Source organism: Cervus elaphus, chromosome 5 (genome assembly GCF_910594005.1).
Source record: "Cervus elaphus chromosome 5, mCerEla1.1, whole genome shotgun sequence".
In the NCBI taxonomy this organism is placed as follows: Eukaryota; Metazoa; Chordata; class Mammalia; order Artiodactyla; family Cervidae; genus Cervus; species Cervus elaphus.
Genome location: NC_057819.1, coordinates 126,413,165 through 126,431,158, shown reverse-complemented (window position 1 = coordinate 126,431,158; position 17,994 = coordinate 126,413,165). Strand labels below are relative to the sequence as shown.

The following is a 17,994-nucleotide window of genomic DNA, read 5'->3' as shown; positions in this document are numbered from 1 at the left end:
GATTTGTTCTTTAATATGAGTACACCATGTCGTTTCTGGCCCACGCTAACACTTTTGAAATGTGTGTCCCTCTGAGATTGGATCTGAGTGCATTTATCTCCCTCCCGTCTTCCCTGCTCACCACCCAGGGCAGGAACTTCTCTGAGCAGAGTATTGGAATAACCCAGTAGGTCTCTCGCTTCCCCCCTCACCTTCCTATAATGTATCCTTGACACGGAATCCAGAGTGATCCGTTTAAAGTGTGTCAGATCGCGTCACGCCTTCTCAGGGCTCAGAGCTCTGCCGTGTCTGCAGTTCACGCAGAGGAAAAGCCCACGAGCCTCACGGTGGCTCACGAGGCCCTGCGCTTTCTCTGACTCTTCTCCTCTGTGTCCTGCCTGCCTCGTGCGCGGGCCTGCCCGCTGCCTCACGGTCTCTGATCACGTCGGCGTGCTTCCCTAAGGGCCTCTGGTCTCTGCTCCCTCTGCCCCCAGACCTCTGCTCGACGCCCATCCTTACCTACGGGCTTCGCTCAGATCTCCCCTTCTCGATGAAGCCAGCCCTGAGCATCCTATTTAATTCTGTAAACCGCTCTCCAGTCCTTTTAACCCTGCTACCAACTTTGCTTTTCTCCATGGCGCTTATCCTCCAGCATTGACATAACTTCTTACCTATTATGTTTATGGTCAAATGTCGGTCTTCTGCTAGACTGTAACCTTCGCAGGGCAGGGGTATTGGTTTTGTTTGTAATAGAGAACACTACTCGATAAATATGGTGAATGAATGAATAAATGAATGACACTACCAAGCATGAAAAGAAAGCTTTCCTTTTAATAGTCATTTTTAGAATATTTTAGAAATATTATTTGAGTCTTTTCATAATTCTGAACCTCTCTAATTTTTCCGTCTGCTATTTTCGTGATAATAACATTGTTAGTAAAATAGGTGTTTTTTTTTCCCTTGGTACTAGTGAACTGAGGAGCAAATAATATTCTCAGTTGTCAGTATAATTAATGAAATACTTTCTCTTTTACCTACAGGTTCACCCTGAAAATGAAGACTGGACCTGTTTTGAACAGTCAGCAAGTTTAGATATTAAATCTTTCTTTGGTTTTGAAAGTACAGTAGAAAAAATTGCAATGAAACAATATACCAGCAACATTAAAAAAGTGAGTGTTCCTTGGGGTTTTATGGAGAGGGGTGGGCAGGAGTCTCTTGAGATGGTCCAAGCTGGAGGTCCCTTCAGGAGCCTGGGGGTGGGTTAGTCAGGGGTCCCGGCGAGTGAAAGGGGAGGGTCGGGGCCACAGACCACGCTGGCTGCTGGTGGAGGTCAGGGGCGAGCGTGCAGCCGCCGGCTGTGGCGCTCCTTGCTGGGAACTTCAGGGCGGGGTGGGGACCAGGGTCCGCGGCCCGCTGAGGGAGGCCCTGCTGTCCTGAAGAGGCACTTTGGGGGAGGCCTCTTGGGTCCCAGGCCTTGGGAGGTGAGGTGCGTCTTCCCTGGAAGAAGCTTCCTTCTTGTTTTCCTGCTGCTGCTCATCAGCTTGGCATTTTGGTGTCAGATGTATCATATGGGCTTAGGGGGTGCTTCCCAAGACTTGTTCTCAGTGCTGCTGGAGGCATCTGGACTGAGACACAGAGCACTTCCTGTGTACCAGGGGGTCAGGCAGTGCGTGTAACTGGTCGCATAAAAAATGCCATCTGAGACACGATCTCCTAGATCTCTAGAGAAGAGGAAGTAAAATTATGGGGAAAAACCCACAAGAGCATTTGGCTTTTCTTTTTCCTGTTTGTTCTGTAGTCACTCAGTTTTCATCATGGTTTTCAAAACCCATGAGGAGTGAGTGACTTCAAAGCTCAGTGTAATAGTACTAACCTTAAAACTGGCTCTGCTCCCAAGGGCAAGGAAATCATTGAGTACTACCTTCGTCAGTTAGAGGAAGAAGGCATCACATTTGTGCCCCGCTGGACTCCACCTGCTGCCGCCCCCTCTTTGGAGACGTCCTTGTCCTGCAAGAAACCAGCAGCGTCACTGACCGTCGTCGTGCCTGACCCCGCGCTCAAGGAAGGGCTGAGCAGTGAGCCCCTCAGCACCCCGAGCGGGGCACCCGAGCCCACTGCAGGGACCCCAGACGGTGAGTCTGCAAGGGGCCTCGTTCTGAGGGCAAGACTCCAGGCTGACCTGGAACCCTTGTCTCTTGGGACACGTAGCTGTGACACGAACAGAAAATGGATCTTGTTATTGTCCCCTTGCCTCTGGCTTCCATAACACATTCATTTTATTTTTTTCTTAGAATGAAGAAACAGTTTTTTTAAAATGGGCAGGAAGGGGTTAACACAGTTATATCATCAGCATACCCATTTTTGGCTTCGTAGATGCCAGGCACTGTTCTGAGCATTTTGTGAATGTTTGCTCATTTAATAATAGTCCCTTTTAGGTAAGAAATGCTTTTGTCTTTGTTTTATAACTGAGTTAATAACTAAGGCTCAGAGGAACCAAGTGACTTTCACGGAGAGACACAGCTGTAGGTGACAGGCTCCACGCCTTTCTTGTGTGTCTTACACACACGCACACACACACACACCCTTTTTAACTGCTCAGTGTCATGCCCATTTTAAAGTAAGACAGTACAAGAAAATTCTTCCCTCAGAAGTTCTGTTGAATCATTGGCATTTATTTTTCCCTGCCTTCTCTGTGGCTCAGCTTTGCCCTCTGAATTAAATATTATTAAATATTGATAACAGCCGTGATACCATGAATAGAGTTGATACTTGGCAAATAGAGGTGACCTGGTGGCAGTTGGGTGTGTTGTGGAATGCGCACGTTTCCGTGTGACTCTGCAGTGACTGGGTTTAAAGACAGTCGTTGGGGGTCCCTTGGGTGGCTGGTTAGAGTCCACCGTCTCCCGTGGCTTATTTATCTCTCAGACTCCAGGAGCACATGGGAGTGTCACTGAGTGGGGCAGTGTGGAAGCCTTCAAGCCCCAGTGTTCTTACTGTTAAGAATATCCCATGATTTATATTGCAGACAAATTAGACGCAGACTACATCAAGAGATACCTGGGCGACCTGACCCCACTGCAGGAGAGCTGCCTGATCCGGCTTCGCCAGTGGCTTCAGGAGACCCACAAGGGCAAAGTGAGCATCTGCCCGAGTGTGCATCCGTGCACGCGTGCATCCACACACGTGTGCAGGGGCGCCGCTGTTCAACCTTGGATGCCTGGTCCTGTTCGAGTGACTCACAGTCAATGTGCCCGATGGCCGTAGGTGGGAATGTCCCTCCAGTCAAAAAGTCACTGGACCTGTGACTCCGTGTGTGGCATCTGAGTCCTTTGTAGCAAGTTAGGATGCCCTGCTGTGTATAATTAGCTGTGTATTTGTAGATGTTACAGAGAATGGTCTGAAAAACAATTACGTATCAAGTTACAAAGCAATGTTATATTCCAAATATTCATTCATTTTACTTTTCAGGAGGTTTGGAAGTAGTTCACAGTGTTATTCAGAGATTAGAACTGTTTGGGGTTTGGGACTTCCTTGGTAGTCCAGTTTAAGGTTAAGACTTCACCTTCGCCTTCCTTTGTCCTCTTCCGGGGACGGCATCTAGAGGCATTCAGGATGGTGCAGCGTCTGACATACCGCCGTAGGCTGTCCTACAATACAGCCTCTAACAAAACCAGGCTGTCCCGAACCCCTGGTAATAGAATTGTTTACCTTTACACCAAGAAGGTTGGGAAAGCACCAAAATCCGAATGTGGTGTGTGCCCAGGCTGACTTAGAGGCGTTCGTGCTGTGAGACCTAAAGTTCTCATGAGGTTGTCTAAAACGAAGAAACACGTCAGCCGAGCCTATGGTGGTTCCATGTGTGCTAAATGTGTCCGCGACAGGATCAAGCGTGCTTTCCTTATTGAAGAGCAGAAGATCGTTGTGAAAGTATTGAAAGCACAAGCACAGAGTCAGAAAGCTAAATAAAAAATGAACCATTTTTGAGTAATAAATCAAAACGTCTCATAAAAAAAAAAAAAAAAAAAGACTTCACCTTCTGGTGCAGGTTCGTCACTGGTCAGGGAGTTAAGATCTCAGGTGCCTTGTGGCCAAAAAACCAAAATATAAAACAGAAACAGTATTGTTACAAATTCAATACTTAAAAAAAAAGGTCCACATCAAAAAAAAAAAAATCTTTAAAAAATTACCTGGGTTTTGATTTCGAAGTTTTTGGTGTAAGTAGCCTCATAAGGAATTAAATTTTTTGTGATCTCACGGGGGACCACTGTGGGACAGAGGCATATCCGTGTGTCTGGGTAGTTCCTGGCTTCCTGCGCTGGTCTGCTCTCTAATTCTGTCGGTCTTGGTCACCAGCGTCCAATATCCAAGGACCGTTGTATCTGTTCACAAGAACACGCCCCCTGTGGTCAGAGCTGCCACTGTTGAGCACTGACCGTGCATTAGACTCTGGTTTGAGATCTTTATTAAATCTTCCCAACAGCCCTATGAGCTGGTGCTACTTTTATCACCCCTGTTGTGCACACACAGAAGATCAGTAACTTGCTGGGTACCTTAACGTCTAGTGACTGCTGGGGTCAGGCTTTGACTTTCCCAGCCACTCCCATGTAATGGTAGTCCTTTCTGAGAGGAGACTGTGCCATCTCAGTGCTTTATTTTCCCAGGAGGGGGGCAGTCAGGGGTGCCAACTGCACGCCCCCCTCATCTGTGCACCAGCAGCATGGGCACGTGGCCGGGGACGAGGACAGCTGGTGCACGGGAGACCCAGACACGGCCTTGGCCTTCTGTTTGACTCAGGGAATCCTGTCAGACTTGTCAGCTGCCAGGAGTGGAACCTGGAGAAGGTTCCGGTATGTCAGGACACCAGCACCACTATCAGAACCAACAGTTCTGCTCTGTATCCTGCATTTCTGTTTGCGTGTAATACATGTATCGGAAAGTGCACAGATCATAGAAGCTGGTAGGTTAGCTCAGTGAATCAAAGCAGCTGGTGTTTAAGAAATTACTTAGGCCTTCACTCCCCTTTGCTGAAACTAAAACGGGAATAGTGTAAAGATTATTCAGACTAATAATGCAGATAAGCATTAAGGAAGGTATTTCTGGTAGTGACTAATTTTAAATAGTGTAATAATGCAACTCGCTGTCAGTAAGAAGTGAGACTTTTTGGAGTCTTATTCCCTTGGTAACTTGCTTTTTCCCCTTAGCAACTTTTCACATTGCTTAGAAACATCTCCTTCTCTCAATAGATCCCGAAAGATGAGCACATTCTCCGGTTCTTACGCGCCCGGGACTTCAACATTGACAAGGCCAGAGAGACCATGTGTCAGTCTCTGACTTGGCGCAAGCAGCACCAGGTGGACTACATCCTCGACTCCTGGCAGCCCCCGCAGGTGCTGCGGGACTACTACGCGGGCGGCTGGCACCATCACGACAAAGGTAGCCAGCGGCCTGGTGTCGGGGCCCGTGCCGAGACAGGCAGGGCCCTTGGGTGTGCCGTCCCTCCCCCTCCCCGCCTGGACGAGCGGGCGCCTCTTTTATCGCTGCTGCCTTGGGGGTGCCCCGCCGAGTAGAGAGGGAGGGCCCGAGGCCGCTGCTTCCTGGCCACTTGCTCCCTCTGCCCGGCAGCTTGCTCCCCTTCATTCCTTAATCAGGTGGAGTTTGTTTGACTTATTTTAAAAAACTTTGAAGGCAGAGTTTTTTGAGGAGCAGAGTGCTAGTAAAGGTACTTTGCAGTGATGTAACCCAGTATCTGTAACAACGTGTAGCCAGGTTTTGTGCATCACAACAGAATTTTCAGCTCTCCCTGGGGAGTGAACAAAACATAAACCAATAGCAGCATCCCTGAATGAATGATCCAGTGTGGGGCCATCGATCAGACCGCTCTGCACACCTGGCAGGACAGGCTTCCTGGCTCAGCTTTGGTGGCAGGCGGGGTGGTTACTGCCCCGAGCCCTGCAGTGGAGGTGGTCAGTGCACGGGGGCAGAGCCAGAGGCCGAGCTCTGCAGGGCTCCGCTCACCCTGGGTGGGGCATCTCTGGGGCCCTGCTAGTGACCTGCTCCATCCATTGGCTTTTGTTTTCTCCTTTTACATTTCTGGTGGGAGAAGACCAGGTGGGCCTCCTCTAGGCACCGCCAAAGCCAGCTGCTGCTTCCCAGAGCAGGAGAGTGCCTGGTGCCCCATTGGCATGCAGGGCGCCCGTCCCCCAGTTTGGGTCAGGAGCAGGGCTGACGGCGCCTGTCCTTCCCCTGCAGACGGCCGGCCCCTCTACGTGCTCCGGCTGGGGCAGATGGACACCAAAGGTCTGGTGAGAGCCCTCGGCGAGGAGGCCCTACTGAGATATGTGAGTTCTGCCCGCTGGCTTCACTTCCTTCTGTGTCGGCGGCGGTGGGAGAGGACCGCGTTCCTGTCACTGCAGCATGTATCGCTTTCATAATTAGCAAGGAGGATCTATTCATAAATTTTACAAACTTCAGAAGAGGGCCCCAAAGTTAAAAAAATGTTTTCCGTGGTGGGGAAGCATGGGCACAGCCGCGCAAGGTGCCGCGGGGGCGTGGACTGGGCGCCGTCCCCCACCCCAGGCCGATTCGGGTCCCGCCACCCCACCCTCGCTCTGCTCTGGGGCCCCCTCAGGTCAGACCTCTGGGTGGTGCTCTCTGCACCGGCACAGCGTGGTCCTGGCTCCGAGCGTCCTTTGTCAGGGCTGTAAGTGCCTCCTTCCTGCCTCCCCACCCCTCCCGGGCAGTCTGCACAGCGTGGGCAGTCACGAAGAGAAGAACATTGACCTTAAAGTAGAAACAAGCGAGCAGAAGCCTTAAAAGGCACACGGAGAAGCACCACCCTGAATTACCCACCGTGGGCATCTTGTTGCCTCTTCTGTGGTGCCCACCACTGTGCATGTGCTTCCATGGGCGCTTCCACACGTGTGCACACAGGTCTCTGGGTGGACTGCGTCTGTTGGGGAAGGGCTTGTTACTCCAGCTCGAAGGGGTCCCTTGAGCTAGACTTGAGGTCGGTTGTCACACTGCCCTTTCTCTTAGCTGGTGCGTGAGGCCCCACAGTGTAGCCACTTAGCCAACACTCACCTCTGACTCTTCCAGACGCGCTCGCTCTGGATGTGGATCAGCAGGTTGTGCCCTCCCCGCCTGCCCGGTCACCCCTGTCATCTCGGGGAGCTGTCCCCTGGACCACAGAGGACAGCACTCCTGCCTTAGAGCAAGCTGCTGCTTCCGTGATACGTTTTGTGCATACGACTGTGTTAGGCTGTAGTGGACGTTTGGCTTACACGCCTCCGTGAGGCACATGGTGCTGCCGTCACCCACGCAGCCGGATGCAGCCGTGTCAGCCCCTTAGACTGATGGGAACGTCTCTGGCTCTTGTACACAGGTTCTTTCCATCAACGAAGAAGGGCTGCGGCGGTGTGAAGAGAACACAAAGGTCTTTGGCCGGCCTATCAGGTAGCTGTGTGAGCCCGTTCTCCCTCCAGCTTGTTGGGAATAGGAGTCGCGTATTTCTAGTTGATTTTTAAAAAGCCAGAATCGGCTTTGGTTTTTAGGACCAAGTCTAAGTAGTTACTGTTTTCCATGATGCCCTAGGAGGTGGGACAGATAAACACGTGGGACGGGTGCTGTAGTCAGCTGTGAGGGCAGCTGCTGGGCTTTGGTGTTCCTACCGCAGGCCTTGCTGTCCTCCCCGTCTGCCTGGGTCGACCTGTGGTGGTTTCATGGTCCTTGGGAGTCCGGGGTCACAAGTGCTTGGTTTTTGCTCTTTTTTGGGGGGGATGCTGAGGAGGTGGGACAGAAAAAAATGATTCTCTGCTCTTAAACCAAACTTGCAGTTATGGTGGACTGTTTTGAAGATGTGCAGTGGTTCAGAGGTGGGCCCTGGGAAGGGTCTGGATGGTTGACCAGCACAGAAGTCCCAGGAGGGCAGGGACTCTGAGGGCTTTTGTTCACTCCTGTGTTCCTGGCCCCTGCCGCAGTGCTTGACTCGGTAACATTTGTCAAAGACCACGGTGCTGCCATCCAGTCACACGTGTATTTAAATGCCGTACACACGCCCCGCTGGGTCAGTAGAGGGGGCTCAGCAGGCCCAGGGCAGCAGGTGGCCTCCCTTGATGGACGGCCACACCTTTGATCTGGGTCCCTTAGCCCTTGGTGGCTTTGGTATTTTGGGGATTGGCCCTACTGCACGCAGCCCATGTCTTAATACAGGCAGATAGTAGAGTTCATTACCCTGTAATTTTTAAAACCCAGTGTATTTTTGGAAATGGACACTAGTAACCGTATAGAACATAGAAAAGGAAAGCCAGTCACTCTGGGCCGTGGTCTGCCGAGTGTGCACGTGCTGAACGGAGCTCGTCTCGCCTGCAGCTCCTGGACCTGCCTGGTGGATCTGGAGGGGCTGAACATGCGGCACCTGTGGAGGCCGGGCGTGAAGGCGCTGCTTCGCATCATCGAGGTGGTGGAGGCCAACTACCCCGAGACGCTGGGCCGCCTGCTGATCCTGCGCGCCCCCCGGGTGTTCCCCGTGCTCTGGACGCTGGTGGGTCTCCGTGGCAGGTCATTGCCCGGAAGGCATGCACACTCGTGTTCATGTCCCTGTGTGTGTTTGTGACTCCAAGTTTCGTAACTAGTTAACAAGAAACAAGACGAGTGTGGAGAGATCACAGTGTCTCAGATTATTTAAGGGAAGAAAGTTTTCTCGCGTGTCCTCATGTCATATACTTCAGACTTTACAGAAGGAGCGTATCAAACTTGAATCCCCCCCACTCCCCCAATATCGGCGTGTAATTTTCACCCTTGAAGTGCAGCTAGCAGAGCAAGTATAACTGTGTGGTCTTTTCTAATTATTTATAGGTTAGTCCATTCATTGACGACAACACCAGAAGGAAGTTCCTCATTTATGCAGGAAATGACTACCAGGGGCCTGGAGGCCTGCTGGATTACATCGACAAAGAGATCATTCCGGATTTCCTGAGTGGAGAGTGCATGGTATGTACGTAGGCAGGTAACATGTCTGACTACTCATGAGGGCAGGGAAGTTGGGTGTGGTTGACACAAATGATTTTCAGAACTTTTTGTGTGGATTATTTGTCTTTCACTTTGCTGGTTTTGGCTGGCATCTGTCTGATCCTGGGTTAAACTAAACAGAGTCATTTAGGTAATTTTTGATAACATACACATTCTTCATTGTTAAATACGAATGAGAGCTTGTTTTAGAATCAGTGTGACTGCAGCTCCCTTTATGTGCTCAGCTTTGCGTGAATTAGATGCTGTAACTGTTTCAGAGCAGCTGTGCATGTCTTTAAAACGTTAAAAAATCAGATTGATTCTCCAAAGAGGTTGCCCCGTTGACAATGTCAGGAACACATCTTAAAAGGGGTAATTAAGGGAGCTCGTCCTCTTTTATGTAATGCAGGATTTGAAGTACACTGCGTGGCTGGGTTAGCAGGCAGAGGGCTCCACTTCTGCCCCTGTACTGTGATGAGTGGGGCGTGTGATGAGTCAGAGAAGTTTAGCTCCTTGAAGACCGTGTGGCCCCGGAAACAGAAGCCTGGAGCAGTCCAATTGCCTTGTTGACGTGGCAGGTGACGCCAGCAGGGAGTCCACTCCCCTTCACAGAAAATGAGCCTGTGAGAAGTGGAGGTGCGGCCACCCTGGCAGGCTCACATGTTCAGCTGCTAATGGGAACTTGGGGCGACCTTGGGGGATTCTTAGAGGAGTTTAGAGCTGAACTCAGTTCTCAGGCCTTCAGTCCCTCTCCGAGGAATCGCAGATGGACCCACAGTGCAGTTCTGGGAGCTAGTGAGCCAGGGGACCCCCACCCACCCAGCACCCCTGACGTTAAAGCTTGGGGTCAAATCTGTGGAGACACACAGACACAGTGTATCAGAGCCCGACTCCGTGAGGTTGCTCCTTCCACTTGGGATGAAAGCAGCCGGGCTGGGGTGGGCGGAGACTCCACTCCCCTGTGCATTTAAGAGCAGAGGTCTCCCCCCCGTAAGAGCAGAGGTCTCCCCCCCGTTAAGAGCAGAGGTCTCCCCCCCGTAAGAGCAGAGGTCTCCCCCCGTTAAGAGCAGAGGTCTCCCCCCCGTAAGAGCAGAGGTCTCCCCCCCGTAAGAGCAGAGGTCTCCCCCCGTTAAGAGCAGAGGTCTCCCCCCGTTAAGAGCAGAGGTCTCCCCCCCGTTAAGAGCAGAGGTCTCCCCCCAGTAAGAGCAGAGATCTCCCCCCCGTTAAGAGCAGAGGTCTCCCCCCCGTTAAGAGCAGAGGTCTCCCCCCCGTAAGAGCAGAGGTCTCCCCCCGTTAAGAGCAGAGGTCTCCCCCCAGTAAGAGCAGAGATCTCCCCCCCGTTAAGAGCAGAGGTCTCCCCCCATAAGAGCAGAGGTCTCCCCGCTCAGGCTGAGAGGTTTCGGCCAAGGCTTCGGCTCGGCTCTGCTGTGCCACCGTCGGAGTGGCGCCGAGAGGCAGCGCTCGCCCCAGTCTGCCCTGTCCGGCTTGCTGTCACTGCAGCGGCCTCCCTCGTCCTGCTGCCCTGCCCGCTGGAGCCGGCCACGCTTCTTCTCTGTGTGGTCACCTCCCAGGGCAGATAACACAGGAAGCACTTGGATTTTAAGAACTCGAGGGTTAAGTCATTATATCCGGGTCAATTAGGACATTCATGAATGTGCAAATTTTAATTCAGCCTGTTTGAAGCAAATTCAAAAGTTGCCACTCTTTATTGGTTTTTTGGCTGGTGGTGTGGACTGATCATTTGACCTGGGGTAGACACTAAACTTTCTCCCTTAATTATATATCTTGCCCATACTTGCATATGATAGAAATAATGCCTGTAGCTGTAGAGAATAAAACTCTTCACATAACGTTTTTCCTTTGCAGCACAATATAAATACCCGGCGATTCTTAAACAAACCAGCTTCAGTAACTGGATGCTGTCCCACACACGTACTACTGTGAATGTTGTGGCAAATCAGCTTCAGCTTGTTCTCATTTACTTAAAGCGAGACACATGTGTTTAAGTGGTTTTTCTCAATTATTTTGCCTAAGTAGTGCAGGGTATTTTACGAACCGGCCGGTATTTACCATTTCCTAAGCGGTTCCACGGAGTCGTGCATGTCGGGTCGGCCTGTGGCTCTCGGGATTGGCCTCCGTGGGCACTGCTCTCAATGGCCGTGTTTACGTTTCCAGTGTGAGGTGCCGGAGGGGGGCCTGGTGCCCAAGGCCCTGTACAGGACCGCGGAGGAGCTGGAGAACGAAGACCTCAAGCTCTGGACCGAGACCATCTACCAGTCCGCCAGCGTTTTCAAAGGGGCCCCGCACGAGGTAGGCGCCAGGCCGAAGCCACGGGGCCCGGGTCTCCCCTCCCGACAGGGTTCTTCTGTGGGTCTCCTAGTAGGGGGTCGTTTAGGAGAATCAGATGCTTTTTCCCGACTTGGTCTTTAGGTTCATGTTGACACTTGGTCTGCAGTTAAGGTAGCTGTCGATGTTGGCGAGCAGGCTCTCGCAGAGCAGATCTTGGCTGCCCTTGATCAGGGCCCCAGGAAGAGAGTAGGCAGGCGTCTCCACGTCCGCTTCACTCGAGACCCTTGATACGGGTGCGCCTCGCAGGTCTCCCCCTGGGGGGGAGGTTTGTAACTCCTCAATTTAATGTTTCCAGTCAGCAGGACCAATTGCATTTTCTGTTTTTTCTTGGCTGGGTTTGGTTATTTATTATTTTTTAAGGAGTTTGCCCGTCTTTGTAGTCTGGTGGAGTGAGGAGAAACGCGCGTATGTTTTCTCTCCCTGCTGTCCTGTGGTGCTGCGTGAGCAAGAGTGTGCCTGTTTTCACACACGTGTGTGCTCTGGTGTCATGAGCGTCTCTGCACTAAGTGGGCTGAGTGCCCTGAGTGGGCTTAGCCCGTCCTGGGCTCCGGGCCGAGGTTTGTGGCTCAGGGTCATGGGATTGAGCCCTGGAATGGAGCTGCCAGCCGGGCTGATGCTGGCCAGGCTGACCCTGCACTGCTCCTCCATCCTCCTGGCGGGAGTGTCTCCCTCACCGCCGCCCGCGCCTCCTGGGGTGAGCGGACATGATGCTGTGGTTTGAATGAGCAGAGACAGGCTTGAGGTGCCTTACTCACAGCCTCTTTGGGAGGAGACAGCTGCATCTCAAGGATTACTTGTATTAATTTCTTACTTGGAGGCCAGTAGGCTGAAGGAGGCCGAGTTCTCGTCTTCCCTTAGGTCATGGTCGCGTCGTCCCAGATAGGGAGCTCCGTGTGCGATGTGTTCTTGTGGGTCACAGGGTTATCTGTGAGAGGGTTTCTACGTCAGAACACTGAAAACTTTGGCTCTGCTTTGGGGGTTCAGTAGGGCACACATCGAGGACGAGGGTCTTGTGAAACAAGGACCGAGTGCCTCGTCCCTGCAGTGAACGCAGGCGTGAGGGGCCGGTCCGCAGAGGGGCTGGCGTCCCAAGGACGGAACCCGCTGTGGGACAGGGCTCGTGTGCGTGTGGAGTCTGCCCCTCAGGGAGAGTCTGTGTAGCTACAGGGCCAAGGCAGTGAGAAGTGGGGGCGATGGGGCCAGGGACTGCTGGCCGAGAAGCTGACACATCGCCCGCAGCGCTCAGCGAGCGGCTTCCAGGGTGGGTGGGGTGCGGGGCCTGGCTTCTGCTGAGATTTTTTAGTGAATACATAACTTTCTACAGCTGGTTTTAATTCTCACAGTAATCTTTGGAAACTATAACTTTGATCATTCCCTGCTGAGAAGCTGTATGGGCGCTGCATGAAATTCAGCTTTTAGATTGGCACTCGACACCCAGCGCCTTCCCCACCCAGGCCACGTGGCTCCCTCTTCGCACCCAGCTCTGCGGCCGCGGGCAAAGCCCCTCAGCCTGTGCTCGCCTCCCTCCTCCCCGAGAGGGTGCTTCCTTCCCGTCCCTCCCGACCTCTTTACTCTGGGACGTTCTCTGTGCCCTTCAGCCAGAGCAACCCTCGGAACCACTTCTGTGGTATCGAGTGTTATTTCTGTTTTGTATTAAGGCCTTTCTTACAGCCAGGACCCGGTAGCTTAGAATGGCGTCTAAAACTCGTATGTGGGGACGCTTAGGCTGCAGGTGGAGCTGAGAGAGCACGGAGCTTGGTCGAGTGCGGAGTCTGGCTGAGATGGCCCGCGGCTGTGACCCCCCCTCCCCCAGCTGAGAAGAGAGCTGGGGGGCAGCAGGGACGTGCTGCCATGACGTCAGCTCAGAGGCTCGTGTTCACCATGGCGGGCTGATGCAGCCAACCTCTCCTTCCAGATTCTCATTCAGATCGTGGACGCCTCTTCGGTGATCACGTGGGATTTTGACGTGTGCAAAGGGGACATCGTCTTTAACATCTATCACTCCAAGCGGTCGCCGCAGCCCCCCAAGAAGGATTCCCTGGGGGCGCACAGCATCACTTCCCCAGGAGGGAACAACGTGCAGCTGATAGACAGAGTCTGGCAGCTGGGCCGGGACTACAGCATGGTGGAGTCGCCGCTGATCTGCAAAGAAGGGGAGAGCGTGCAGGTAGGGTGCCCTGCGCCTGCCCACAGTCTGGCTTTTCTGTCTGGAGAAGGAAGTCTCAGGGCGGTGGCCGGGTGGCTCAGTGCGTCCTCTCAGTTACAGTCAGGGTGATTCAGGAAGCCGAGTGACTCTCAGAACGCAGAGCTCAGCAGAATCCAGGACTTGTGTCTGAAGCCATGAACTATTTCTGGAGGTGTTTTCATGGAAGCAAACGAAGGAAGGACAGGGCAGGCAGTGCACTTGCAGAGCTGGGATTCAGGCGGCTGCTAAGATGACCTTTGACCCAGCGGCCTTCGTCTCCTTCAAGAAAATCTCTCTGAATAGAAGTGAGATGAACAAGGACAGAGGGAAGTGTTAACTGTCATTACCGAGCATTCTCATTTCTTTGCAGTGTTCCATCAGTTCATTTAAAATGTTGGCTAGTTACTCCGAGTGCCTGAGCTCAGAATGGTAGTTCTCAGGAGCTTCTGGCCTTCGTATTAGACGCATGATTTTGCTGCCTTCACACTCTTCAGGGATAAGCCTGTCAGTGTTTTCGTGGTCTTAGAAGCACTGAGAGACAGTATTCAGTTTTAAAAATAATGAACATTTGAAGCTGAATCACACAGTCTTTAGTTCCAGAATTAGGGGAGAAAGCAGTTTTCACAGAATGGTCATTCTACTTTAGACTGACATCCTTTTAACCCAGGATATGCTGGTAAGGTCACTGGAAGCACGTCAGAGTGTTGGCTGGTCTAGGAAAGTTTTTTAGACCCTACCCCCTCAAGGGTAAGCAGAGGACCCCCCTGGGGGCTCCCACCCTGGGGGCGCCTGCTTCCTCTGCAGGTGAAGACCTGGGGACCAACAGCCTCTTGGGGTCCCTCCCAGGGCCTCCCCAGCTCCTGGCAGGGGCCTGGCTGCAGGGCCCACCCCTGGAGGCAGCATTGGACTGGCCCCGATCATGAACCAGGGTAGCAGGCCCCTACCCCATCGAGAGGGCTGGTAATCGATGTTGGATCTGAGTGGACAGAGATGTGGTCCCCTCGGCATCTGTCGCCATTGTGGGGCTCCCGGGAAGCAGGTGGTCCTCAGCTGTGCCCTCTGACTCGCTCCAGGGCTCCCACGTGACTCGGTGGCCGGGCTTCTACATCCTGCAGTGGAAATTCCATAGCACGCCGGCCTGCGCCGCCACCAGCCTGCCCCGTGTGGACGACGTGCTGGCCTCCCTGCAGGTCTCCTCCCACAAGTGCAAAGTGATGTACTACACCGAGGTGATCGGCTCTGAGGACTTCAGGTACGGGAGGCCAGGTTCCGGGCCGGGGCAGCTCGTGACGTCACGCGAGGGGGTGGGGGACCGAGGGGAGCGAGGGGGCAGGGTCCAGCCGGGAGGCAGTGGGCGGCCACCGTGGGTCCTCACGCCTCCCCTCCCTGTGCTGCCCGCAGAGGCTCCATGACCAGCCTGGAGTCCAGCCACAGTGGGTTCTCGCAGCTCAGCGCCGCCACCACCTCGTCCAGCCAGTCCCACTCCAGCTCCATGATCTCCAGGTAGTGCCCACTGCGCGGAGGGGACGGCCCACCACCTCGGACCGCCGCCCGCCCGCCGCCGAGCGGCCACGTTGTGTGAACTGCTCTGGCCCTCTAGGTAGCAGATAGCTCTGCAGGTGGTAAACGTAGTCACTGACCCCGAAGCTCTCTGGACAGGTAGCTGTAACTCTCACTGAATAGCCATAGATTCTGTACACAGTGCTCACAGAGCCCCGGCAGAGCACAAGGGCTCTCTCCAGAGGAAAGCGGTTTATGTGCCGGTTAAGGGGCTGGCTCTGTCTCAAATGCGGACACAAAAAAACGATCCCCGCCACCTCCTCACTGTCCCTCAGAGGATGAAGTCCCTCCACCACCCGTCCGCGGTGACCCGCCTTCCTCCATGGAGCAGAAGCTGCCAACCGGTCCCCCGCCCGCAGCTGGCCCCCGCCACCTCCTGCCGGTAGTCGACGCGCTCTGAGGACGGTGACCGCCCTCCAGGTTCCTGTTCCTCTGAGTAGTCGCTGCCTGACCGGAAGGACTCAGAGGGAGCCTGTGGGTGTCCCGACCCAGCTCTGGGACCAAACAGACCCGCTGTTGTAAAGTGGGTGCTGGGGGCTCTCGGGGACCCCCCATGACGCCAGGAAGAACACCGCCATCATTAAACATTATTTTCTCTCTCCTCCCTTCAAACCTTTTGGTACTTTGAGAGCAGACCCTCTGTCCGTGAACATGGGCCAAGGGCGTCCCCTCCCTCTTCTCCTGGGGTGCCGTTCTCCTCTCTGCATGGGTTACTTCTGAGCTCCTTCTCCACTCGCCTCCCTGGGCCGCTCACAGCCTGGTGTTTCAGGGACAGTGAGGCCCACTCGCCACTTTGAAACTGTCCCACGTTCACTGTAGCTGACCAGCGTTCTCCCCACGTGGCTGTGTCAGGACCGCCTGGGGAGCCCAGCTTCTTTGTGAAAGGAAGTTGTGTGTGCACGCAAGCATGTGTGTCTGGGGGTGGGTGTGTGGCAGTGGGGAATGGGGTGAGTAGAAACTTAGTTCAAGTAGCAAAGGAGTCGATGTCCTCGAAGCAGATCAGAGTATGAAGTTGGTTTGCATTTAATTTTTTCTCTTTGATTCCGATCACCAAGCCTGGTCTACCTTTTTATTGGCCCATCATTTTCTCAGCTTTTTATGGGAAAAGCAGGTTTTCTGTGAGTCTCTCCAGTTGTTGCTTTGGGTCAGTCTCCACGATGAATGAAGGCGTGTCACGTGATAGTGTGTGTGGCAGAGGCTGTGCTTTTTAAGAATCTGGGCCCGGAGCCAGGCACCATCTTCAGCATGAGATGGCCTCAGAAATCCCGAGTTGCATTGTGTGAATCTGCCCTGGAGGCGTTAGGTGGGTGCCTGTAGGTGGAGCGTGTGGACCGGGGTGTGCCCGAGGGGCGGGGTCAGGAGGGCTGGGAGGGGCGGAGCCGGGCTCCGCCGTCCTCGGCTTTATGGGTGCTTCCTGCTGAGACTCTCCCGCCTCTCCCAGGGCCGCGGGCCTGTGTGGAGCACAGCCGCCCCTTGGCACCTAGAGGCTTCTTTCCAGAAAGCACAGGAGGGCTAGTTAGTGGATCCACGCTGCTTCCTGTCAGTGCTTCCTGTTTCCGGATTCTGAGGACCTGAAGATGGTCCCCTCTCTCTCTCTCTCTCTTTCTCTGTGTGTCTCAGATGGCGATTTTGCTGACAGCTGCCAAGAACACGCTTCACTCAACAGTCCACCTCAGCCCAGGGATGTTTGTAGGACTGTTTGAATTGCAGCCACCCCCTCCCCCAGACTGAAGACCAGTTCTTTCTAAGTTGACTCAGAAGTGGCACTATTTTACCCCCAGAGTTGACTGCATCTTTAAGAGTCAAAGCACATCCCTGCACACACCTTCCAGGGTCCTGGGAGGGGCCGGGGGCGGGAGCGGGAGCCGGGGTCACGGGGTTGATCCCATCCCGACTTCAGGGCCCTGCTCCCTGCTTTCAGATGCTGCTGTCATTCCACCTTTTTCCAGCACTGATGGTCCTTCTGGTTTCCCCTCTGTTACTAGTGTCTTAATTCACCTTCTTTCCTAATTTCATTATTTACGTATCCAATTCTGTAAATGTTTTTGTAAACATATTACCTCACTCTTGGTAATACAATACTGATAGTCTTTAAAAGATTTTTTTATTATTATCAATAATAAATGTGAACTGTTTAAAAAAAAAGTCTTTTTCTTATTGTGAATGGCAACCTCCTTCGAAGAGTATGAAGTTCTTAGGACACTAGAGATTAGAGGAAGGGGAGATGCTGGAGCCAGAGGGTGGCGCGGATCGAGGCTCAGTACATACAGCTCAGCGGCCTGTGCCCCCTGCCCCCGCCCCAACGGAGAACAGGCTGCAGTTTTCCTCAAACTCCAGGAAGTCAAACAGGACTCAGGCTGGACACTTGATAACCATGTTTCTCTTTTACATATATACTAAATTAAAACTGTTGACTAAAGAACACTCCCCAGAACACATGATCAGATGGATTAGGTCTACATTACACATAATGCAACTGAACATGATGATAGTTTAACATGGAATGTCAAAACAGTATTTCTCATTGTACAAAAATGTTTATGTAGTTGACAGGCAAGAAGACACGTATGATACTTTGCATTTTCACTAATCATCTGTGATGAAGTTTAAAAAGGCCTTGGAAGAAACTGGGAGATTTCTTTAGTAACAAAATGGGTCCTTTGATCAGGTGGCCAGTATGGACCTTCAGAAACCTGGGCTGCGGGATGAGGGCGGGGTGGGCCCAGGTACAGGAGCAATGCTTCCCCCATCAGGAGCCGGGGGCTCTGCTCTTGGTGGGAGTGCCCACAGGGAGTGACCAGGCCTCAGGGTGGGGTGGGTAAGGCCTGCAGGTGCCCACACGCCCGCGGCCCGGCCTGGGTTGTGAGCCTGCCCTTCCCCTCCCCCTGGCATTCAAGACAGGCTCCAGTTACCAG

General features: G+C 53.2%; 1 protein-coding gene and 1 pseudogene across 2 annotated transcripts in view; both read left to right on the top strand.

Moving 5' to 3' along the window:
• The window catches only part of SEC14L1 (SEC14 like lipid binding 1), a 47,943-nt gene extending 30,540 nt beyond the window's left edge, over positions 1-17,403 (top strand). For both annotated transcript variants that reach the window (XM_043905404.1, XM_043905406.1), the window contains 12 exons: positions 1,020-1,148; positions 1,877-2,111; positions 3,005-3,114; positions 5,223-5,412; positions 6,229-6,317; positions 7,361-7,431; positions 8,347-8,518; positions 8,833-8,967; positions 11,161-11,295; positions 13,250-13,501; positions 14,593-14,771; positions 14,921-17,403. In XM_043905404.1, coding sequence (XP_043761339.1) covers positions 1,020-1,148; positions 1,877-2,111; positions 3,005-3,114; positions 5,223-5,412; positions 6,229-6,317; positions 7,361-7,431; positions 8,347-8,518; positions 8,833-8,967; positions 11,161-11,295; positions 13,250-13,501; positions 14,593-14,771; positions 14,921-15,026 — 1,803 coding nt within the window. In that variant the 3' untranslated portion in view covers positions 15,027-17,403. The remainder of the gene's footprint in view (positions 1-1,019; positions 1,149-1,876; positions 2,112-3,004; positions 3,115-5,222; positions 5,413-6,228; positions 6,318-7,360; positions 7,432-8,346; positions 8,519-8,832; positions 8,968-11,160; positions 11,296-13,249; positions 13,502-14,592; positions 14,772-14,920) is intronic.
• LOC122695468 lies at positions 3,542-3,971 on the top strand (annotated as a pseudogene).
• Positions 17,404-17,994: the final 591 nt, after the last annotated feature.